We start from the raw sequence: 9,504 nt of genomic DNA, 5'->3' as shown, positions 1-9,504 counted from the left end.
GCGCGCCGGCTGCGCTGACGGCCGCTTTGTGCGTTCTGTCACGCGGGGGATGTTTACCGATCACTCAAAATGGCGCACCCGTGGGCACGGTCTGGCGATGCGTGCCGTGGATCGCTTTCAGAGCTGCGTGCCATCGGGCTTGCGATGTCCCTCTGTTCCGCGCTTTCGTTTTTTCACTACGCACACATTTTCCACTGTTTAGATAATGAGAAGCGGTTGCTAAATCAGTTCTTCTCGACAAGTGCTGACTTTATGGTTTATTTTCTCGCATGGAGTTTCGAGAGTGGCAACACCGTTTGCTGTCCATGGTGCAATAAGCTGACTGACGGCTGTCAGTTACCATTACATTGGTATTAAAGTGTATGTACATTGACATCAGAGTGGAGTCATAACATTTAGAGAAATAACACAGTACCAGTCATCATCACAGTAGGCTTCTAAGTCACCAAACACCACAACTGCAAGCCGCTAAGAAGGATGCGTAAGGAGAGTACATACGATTGTACACAACTTAACTGGACGCCCGGCACGAACCCACTGTTTTTTTTTAAGGAGCTGCCCATCCCTCCCTAACCAAAGAAGCACTTAACGTTCAAATAAAGCTCAATTAAGATTCCACCACAATAATCGATGAGCTCACGAGGCAAGCCTGCCACGGGACTTGATCTTCTGCAGGGTGGTGCTGGAAGCGCCTCGCGCCATGTCGCGCAGCTCGCCCTTCAGCGTCGCCAGCTCGCGCTTCAAGCCGCTCGTCTCTCGCAGCGAGGCGGCCTCCTCGGCCTCGGCCGCGTGCCGATCGCGGAAGTAGCGCTGCGCCAGCGCCGCCATCAGGATCTTGAAGCCAGCCGGGTCGTCGCGCGGGTAGTGGAGCTCCTCGGGGATGTAGCAGCACTTCTGCGCCGAGCACTGGGCGGTGCGCCCTCGCGGCCGCGTCAGGCAGACACAGCACCAGCGGCCGGCGCGCCACAGCGACTCGGCCGACGGCAGCAGGTTGAACGGCGGCGGGATGGGCGGCTCGAGAATGTACGAGATCCAGACTTTGGTGCGGGCAAACTTCCACTCTTTGTCGACGAACTCGTGCACGTGCTCGAACGTGTCGGACATGACGGCGATCAGCATGTTCATCAGGATGACGACACAGAGCACGTGGAAGACGGCGAAGAGCGTGTAACCGACCGCCTCGGTGAAGTTGTGCTTGTTGATGATGGGCAGCTCGGGAGAACCGCCGGGCAGATTCTCCACCACCACCTGTACCGCTTCCAGCGGCGCCATGCCGAACAGCGCCCAAAACAGCGTGCGCACCGAACCGTGCAGCGTGACGAACGAGCTGAGCTGCGACGTCTTGACACCCGAGCCGTCCAGCCGCTCCATGCCCTTGTAGTAGCCGTAGAGTCGATACATGCCAGACGCGAACGAGAAGATGATGAGCAAGAAGATGGCCAGGAACTCGCATATGTCCGTCACCATTTTGCCGAGAGCGATCTGCAGTGGGCCGAGACTGGAGCTGATTTGAAACAAGTAAAGCGTCTTGCCGAAGGCCAGGATGCTGGCGATGGCAAGCAGTCCCTCGCCGATTAGCGTCGGGTCATATTGGTACCAGAACTTGCGCTCCAACCGTTCGTTTCCGTAGGTGACGATGTCGTAGTAGGACCAGATCCAGCAGCCGAACGAAGCGAGGAAGGCGACAGTCATCAGCGTGTCGTACCAGTGCCACGAGTCGCTGAAGTAGCGCTTCCGCCCGCGTCGCCAGCACTGGCGCACCTGCGAGGCGGCGATGCCAACCACCCAGAGCACCAGCAGCGACTCGAGGCCCGAGTCGGGCGGGCCGCGGAACTGGCTCATCTCGTCCAGGGTTGACTCAAGCAGAATCAGTGACAGGAACACCAGGTAGGATGCCATCCAGTTCATCCACTTGTTGATAGGTGAGTGCCAGTAGCGGACATGACGCGACTGCGGGTACAGCAGCATCAGTAGCACTGACAACGGCAGCATCAGCAGCATGAAGAAGAAGCTCATCACCTTGCGTGACGTGCTGTAGCGCCGCCAGGCCTGGCGCTGGCCCAGCCACAACTTAGTCAGCACCTGCTGCACCTTGGGATGTGTGACGAACTCCTTCTGACCATAGTCGATGGCCATGAGGAGGCGTGGGTAGTGGAAGGGTCGCGCGCCCTCCTCGCAGCCCAGCGGCCGGCTCAGGATGAGCTCCACCTCCTCCGTGCTGCGGCAGTAGTTGAGAAACTCCAGTGCGAACTGGCTCGTCTTCTCCTGGATCTCCTCATAGAGCGTGCGGAACTCACGCTCCATGTGAATGTTCCGCCCCAGCTCGCTGTGCAGCGCGAAGCAGGTGTAGATGGGATCCGGCGACGACTGCACGATGTAAGATGGCGACGCCATCGCCTGGTAGGTCTGCACGCGATGGTAGGACTTGACCAGGTCCTCGCCGGACAGCCGGCTGGCGCACTCGAGCGGGCAGAAACAGTCGGGCGGGTGCGGCTTGACGATCTTGTGACCACGCGCCATCAGAAAGCGTACCATGTCGTAGTGGTCGGCCTGCGCCGCCAGGATCAACGGCGTCATGTCGGGGGTGAAGCGCGAGCTCGTCTCGTAGCCGAAGAACTCTTGGTCCGGGTCATCCTCGGCCAGCTTGTCGAGCAGAAGGTGCACCAGGCGGATCTGGTTGTCCTGCACGGCATACAGCACGGTGTCGGCTAGCTCGATCTTGGGCTGCTTGAGCAGCAAGCGCACCATGCTCTCGTCGCCCTGCTGCACCGCAACGTGCAGTGGCCGAAGGCCCTCGAAGTTGCAACAGTTGATGTTCAGCTCCGGCTCGTCCTGCAACAGTTCGCGCACCGAGTCCTGGTCCCCGTCCTGTACCAGCTGGAAGAAGGTGGCCTCGTGCTCGCCCAGCGTCGGCAGCAGCACACTCGGGCGGAACCACTCGTCTGACGCGTCGTCCGACACGTCATGGATCTTCTTCATCCGCGACATGTCGCTGTCGGAGAGACCGAGGCCGTCGCCAGAGTCTTCCGACGGCGTGATCAGCGGCTTCTTCTCCTTCTTGCCCATCCTCTTTAGTCAATCAGGTGTGGTGTAATTACCGCTGATACCTCCGTTCTTGCATGGGGTTGCCTGCGTTTAACCTACATTATGACATTTGTCCGTTGGTGTACTCAGGTTTGAAATACTAAGGCACACCAGGTAATATCAAAGAACACCAGATAGCGTCGAAGATGCTGTTCACACCGCTTGCCGTGTGATAAAGAGCCTAATGATCAAATGGGACAAGACCATAACAAACCGCGTAAACGTTCGCGAAGATCGCAAAGTTTGTGAAATGCTATACGATCTTAGGAAAGCTACGGTTTTTTTTCAATAAAAATACGTGCATTCCAATAAACTTTTACCCTAAAACAACGTGCAGTATTGTCGAACGGTCTTCTGATGCAATACTATCAGGTGTGGCGGCTTTATATCTCGTGTCAGTTTTTGCATATGAGATCGGTCTCATCATTGCCATTTATCAGGTTTAGCAGCTTTGTGACCCGCGCTAGCACGTTTCTGCACATGACATTGGTTCAATCAGTGCCATTCATCCATCCATTCATCTCTTTCGCGCCTGACTGTTTTGCATGCATCGCTGCGCCTGGACTTGAGAATGACCAACCATCGGAAGCGATCGTTCGCCAACTACTTCGGTGCCTGTCATGTCAGAGAGCTTCGGGGCGTGCTCAGAATGCTGTACGGGGCTGGCCGGTTGGCTGTCGAACTAAAGGTCGTGTTTTATCACCTCCCACCGCTCCACCTGGTTCGGTGGGTGCAGGCATGATCTTTTGGGATGACAGGTCTCTAACAAAGTGTGCAATAAATTGGCATGGCACGTAAAGATGAAGGGACTTCGCCACTGCTAGCAAGTCATTGAAGTTGTTCGGCCCAAATATTTCATTTACAGACAAGCTTGTTCGATGATGACTACTTTTCAACTTTAACTTGGCCACTGATAACGAGCCCGCATATTATATTTGTGGTCGACCAAGTCATGGTCGATATGCCTCACGTTAGCACTCCGAGTCCATGTGTAGCTTCTGAGCAGATGAACCGGCCGTTTTGCTGTAGTCCTACCGGCCCCACTTGGTCATCTATAGAACAGTAGCCTTGGGCTATCCAAGCAATACGAGTCACACATCACGCAGGCTGGCACCACTTGATCCTAGTCTGTATATTCGTCAGCTTTGGTACAGGAAAAACCCGATTAATGTGAAATATTTTCCAATAATTTTTGCATGCAACGATACAACTTGTTTCCTTTTCAGAGAAAAACATTCATCATTGCGTAAGTTGTTCGGTGCATTTGCAAGGAACATCACTCACATAGCTAACGCAGTAGCAATAGCCTTATTCCTCGGAACCAGGAAGATGGAAATATAGATATGTTGATATTTCGGCGACATGCCTTTATGGAAACAATAGCAAAAGTGAAAATGAAGATGAAGAGATTTCTGCATGACCCCGATTCACTTCTATTGTTTCCATAAAGATATGTCGCCGAAATATCAACATATCTATATCTCCATGCGCCTGGTTTGTTCCAGAGAATACGAATATTACAATTGTCTTATCTATGAGAAACATTCATCATAAACAGCCGTCCCAATATCTATACCATTCATTAAAAACAGTCATTAGTGCATCTTCGGTGACGTGGACGGGTGAAACACCCTTCCGAAACACTCGCTCCCCCACCCCAGTGTCTGCAACACGTTCATGACACTAAGGCAATTCTGTGAAGACAAATACACCACGTGGCGTCTCAATTTCACCGACGTGCTATTTGGCACAGGTTTCTTGCGACTCTATCCGTTCTTATACGATTATATTTATTTACGATTACGATTACTATTACGATTAATGTGTACGATTCTATTTATTTGAAAGTTTTCGAAGTCGCCGGAAATTTATTTTTCGTAAATGTGTGTGAAACATGAACGCAGACTTTCTGGGTAACCAAGTAATATACCATTCGGGTAGGGGATGCTCTCATAGCCGGCATGAGAAGTTCACTTGACCGCTGTTTGCAGACAGTGTGCGTCGCTTTTTACAATTGGTTCCTCTGTCTTGACGGTCTTGTGAATACATTCTCTTTCCATGCATAAGCATATGCAAGTAGTTATAGGCGACAGGGGAGTAGTCTTGGAATATCAGCTTGGGTACTGAACCAAACGAAAGTGACTCAAACTGTACTATTTACACGCGCAGTACTGGTGCAGGCGGTAAGCACAAAGGTACCAAATACATTTACTATCCACTGAATACGAAGTCGGTTATGCAAGATGTGTGCAGAGTTAGATAGTCACCGTTGGTGGTCTTGATATAAACCTGACTAGATGCCGCCAAAAGTTAGATACAACGGTTGAATTTAGCCGCAGTACGGCAGTGGAGCGGTGGCGTCAGCTCGCTGGAAAGCCTCTGCAGCTCCCGCAGTACGGCAGTGGAGCGGCGGCGTTAGCTCGCTGAAAGGCCTCTGCAGCTCCCGCAGTACGGTAGTGGAGCGGCGGCGTTAGCTCGCTGGAAGGCCTCTGCAGCTCCCGCAGTACGGCAGGGGAGCGGCGGCGTTAGCTCGCTGAAAGGCCTCTGCAGCTCCCGCAGTACGGTAGTGAAGCGGCGGCGTTAGCTCGCTGGAAGGCCTCTGCAGCTCCCGCAGTACGGCAGGGGAGCGGCGGCGTTAGCTCGCTGGAAGGCCTCTGCAGGTCCCGCAGTACGGCAGTGGAGCGGCGGCGTTAGCTCGCTGGAAGGCCTCTGCAGCTCCCGCAGTACGGTAGTGGAGCGGCGGCGTTAGCTCGCTGGAAGGCCTTTACAGTTCGGGTGTAGGAGGGCTGTCCGTGACCAGCCTGGGCCGAAAGAAGGGCATGACATGTCTGATGAGGTCTCCCTAAGTCGTGTAACGTCCGCTTTGAGCATAGACGCCTGTCCTCAGCAAGGTACGGAGTGGAATAATTTAAAAGGTGCCATCTAGTGAATTTAAAGAGGCACCTGAAAATGCGTTTGCTTTGGCCTGCGGCACTGGAACTGCGCACTCTTCAACAAAACCCAGGTGTGTGAGCATGTGTACATGCATTGATGGAATGACGAGAGCTGAAAAAAGATCACAAAAACATGACTGTCGCTCAAACCAATCGATTGGTGCATGCGCTGTGTAGATAAAGTGTGAAAAGATCAGATATATATGACGCCTAATGTATGCTTAAGATAGTCCGGATGCAGTCTAACAAACCAAGACCTAACATGTGCCACTAAAAACAGATCGCTACGCACAAGCCAACTTTTTCCCCAGAAATGTAGTGCAAACTCACGAAGTTTAGGAGGCACAATAACATGGTGATGTAACGCTTCTCTCATGGCCGTGGGTGTAGAGTTGAAAACTGAACTACCATCCCCGTTTTGCTTTTATTCTTCTGTAATCACGGCAATCTTGTGTGACACTGTTGGCTAGAGGAAATCTATGCACCTTAACATGACCTTATGGTCATTGGCTGATTGTTAGCTGGGATTTGGTTGTGGGTGACGAGCGACTGTGCTGGCTGTAGCGTTCTCAGGCAGGCGCGCGCGCTGGGCGGCTTTTAGATACTGATACTAGATGTCACTACTGGCAAGTCAGTGGAATGTCAGGTACCGGACGACAGGGCTCGTGGAGCTGGTGATGTTCTGTTGTCAGTTGCCCAGTCCGAAATCTGCAGCAATTGCCTGGGTTAGCTAGCTTGTGTGCATTTTCGTTTTAGACGCGTAACAGATGACAAATGTAAGGCATGCAGAAGAATGTAGTGTAGATTGCACAATTGAAAGAGGCTTCTTACATTCTTCCTTAGACGATTTGGTTGCCTTTTTTGCTGCAGAAGTGGGTGCATACCTCGGGAGATCTAATATACACATTAGGGTACATCACTAACATTAATGTACACCACTAACAGGGGTGTAGTCAGAATTCGTGGCGGGGGCTTCCATGATTTGCGACGGAGCAGGCTTTTTTGTGACTCCCAGCCCCATCGAGAATAATGTCAAGGGTTGCTGTCAGTGGTGTAGCAGTGCGTGGTGTGTAGGTACCTACTTACCTGCGCACTGCAAACAGCCTAACACACCTCACAAACGCTAATAAGTAGGCACAGTAGTAGCCTAACGTGACAATGACCTATCGACGTAGGTTTGCCCTCGTGCCTTAAACAATTGTTTCAGCTGCGCACCGTGCATACTCGATCGAGTTTTGTTACTTAATTACGGCTGATAGACTCTACAAGCTGCTGTCCGTGGTAGTGCCTATAATATTTAAAGCCAAAGCAGTCTTCCTAATCACCAGATTTCGCCATTTATATTCAGCGGTGCCGTGGTGAAAAACTGCGCTCGCACGTGAAAGGGGAGAGGAGCTAAAGCTCCTTGAGCCCCCCCCCCCCCCTTTGGTCACACCACTGGCTGCCAAGAGCATTGCAGGTCAGCCTCAGAAGAAGCATGACCACTCCGTGCTGCACGTTAGAGGCGAAAGAGCTGAGTTCCCAACTCCCCGATGCTTGTAAAGTATTTGGAATGTACCGTAGCCAAATGCTCCATGTAGGTACGTCAACAAGGCTTAATACACTATGCACGGTTGAAGAATGCTGCGAAAAGTTGGTATGGCAAAGCTGACAAAGCAAGCAGCCTTCAATAAAGACATGATACACTATGCACGGTTGAAGCATGCAATGAAAAGTTGGTTTGGCAAAGCTGGCGAAACAAACAGCCTTCAATAAAGACAAGTTCAAAGTAAGCAGATTTTGATGAAAGTTTGCGTGGCGCGTTACCAGCTCCCCCTTTCCCCATCACATCAACTATGCATTCCAACGACCCTGCAGCATCGTGATGGTTGAAATGGCGTATGATGGCATCCTAAGGGATAGTGGGGATGCAATTTGACTGAGTTCGATCTTGAGTTCGGGTATCGAAAATAACACAATGTTCTTTACAGGAATGTTGATCAGTGATGGTTTGTTGGCCTTATTGGATGTTGACCCTTTTCAATGATAACGAAAACTTCGGCGTCGTTTTCCCACAAAAAACGCCAGAAAAAACCGTCTCGCCTCGCCGGCCACGACAAATCGTCTGTACTGTTCTTCATGTCAACACGTCAACAACCCATATTTTCAACGAAGCAAGATGCGATGTTCTGCTTACATGGCTGCAGGGACGCCGTCTGGAAGCAATGCAACATTCGTCACAATATTTTCGTTTCCATTTGCTTCTAATCTAGAAAAGCTACTTACCTTTCTACTGTCAATGCCACCTGAAAAGGAAAAAACTTGAATGATAATGTAAATGGTTCATAATTTAGCCTTGGCTTACCATAAGCATGTCGATAATGATAAGACCTGTTTTGTTCAAACATAAAGGATGAAATTGTTTTTTTTTCCATTTTGCTTTGCTCGTGGACGATATGCGTCAAACCAAAAGAAAAGAAGATGATGGTATGTCCAAGGCAATACATATATGGGCACGGCTATTTCTCTATTGAGTTGTGGAATCTACCGTCCTTATACGCAAGAAATTACTATACATCGCATTTATCGCTACTCATGCATTCCAACAACCACAACGTCTAGCTAAGATCACACATTATGTCTGAAAAGATCGCTGGGCGTTGATGTTGCGTGTTTCCTTTGCAGAGTTGACTGTTCCATAACAAGTTTGTAAAGGACGGCCTGAAAGGAACAGAAGAACAGGAACTGGTGCTATGCACAAGGATGATGCAATGCAAAGAAATTTTACTGAAATCAACATTTTCATTGCATGATGCACCCTCATCTATACTTACTTATCTCTTTAGAACATTAACCACCATGTTCTTCATGATCAACCAGCCACAGCGGCGCGGCAAAAGCGCGGAATGTTGGCGCGGAAATCACCAACACGTGGTGCTTAGACCAAAAAACAAACGGGCCGAATCAAACAGTGCCAAAACACTGTTGCGATTACCCCCCTGTGGTGTGTCTGTCAAGCCCGCCTGCGGTCAGTCGTTTTTTCTGCGCGTTTTTCTGGCTGGCTGGCGGGCTTTTTCGGCGTCCTCATCTCAGCCAATGATCGGGTGCTGGAGCGGTCCGGATGCCGGCCGCCGCCGCCGCCTCGCGTGCAGACACGACCCCGGTGGCGGAAACAGGCGCGCGCCGTGCAGCGCCAGCCAGCGTGAAATTAAAATAATATCCGCGCACTGGCCGCCGCCGCGGCGTCCGGCGGCGGCGCCGAGGCCAGCACCGCTCGCCCGCCCTCCTCGGACGGGCTCCTCGCTCCGCCGCCAGGCAGATGTGACGACTCCTCTAGAGCACGACCCGACCGTCTGGCCGGCTACCGGGTGCGCGCGGGCCACCAGCGCCACCGTCACCGTCATTTCCTTGCAACCCATTTGCGAGCGGCCGCGGTGGCGCCGCACGCTTCCGCCGTCGCTGTTTTGCGGCCGGGCGCGCAGGATGCAGCTCGGGTTTTTTAACGGCG

General features: G+C 51.8%; 1 protein-coding gene across 1 annotated transcript; it reads right to left on the bottom strand.

Annotated features, from left to right (window-relative positions):
• Positions 1–316: 316 nt before the first annotated feature.
• LOC119092738 (short transient receptor potential channel 4) lies at positions 317–3,326 on the bottom strand. Its single transcript, XM_037215715.1, has one exon. The coding sequence runs from the start codon at positions 3,064–3,066 to the stop codon at positions 637–639; it is 2,430 nt and encodes an 809-aa protein (XP_037071610.1). The 5' UTR covers positions 3,067–3,326; the 3' UTR covers positions 317–636.
• Between the last annotated feature and the right edge of the window lie 6,178 nt (positions 3,327–9,504).

This window comes from Pollicipes pollicipes, unplaced genomic scaffold (assembly GCF_011947565.3).
Source record: "Pollicipes pollicipes isolate AB1234 unplaced genomic scaffold, Ppol_2.1 Scaffold_3447;HRSCAF=4054_pilon_pilon_pilon, whole genome shotgun sequence".
Lineage (NCBI taxonomy): Eukaryota > Metazoa > Arthropoda > Thecostraca > Pollicipedomorpha > Pollicipedidae > Pollicipes > Pollicipes pollicipes.
Note: the sequence above shows the minus strand (reverse complement) of the source record. Positions and strands in the feature narration are given on the sequence as shown.

What these genes read in the sequence shown, in the direction of transcription:
- LOC119092738 (XM_037215715.1), bottom strand. Translation starts at nt 3,066, where the DNA reads ATGGGCAAGAAGGAGAAGAAGCCGCTGATCACGCCGTCGGAAGACTCT.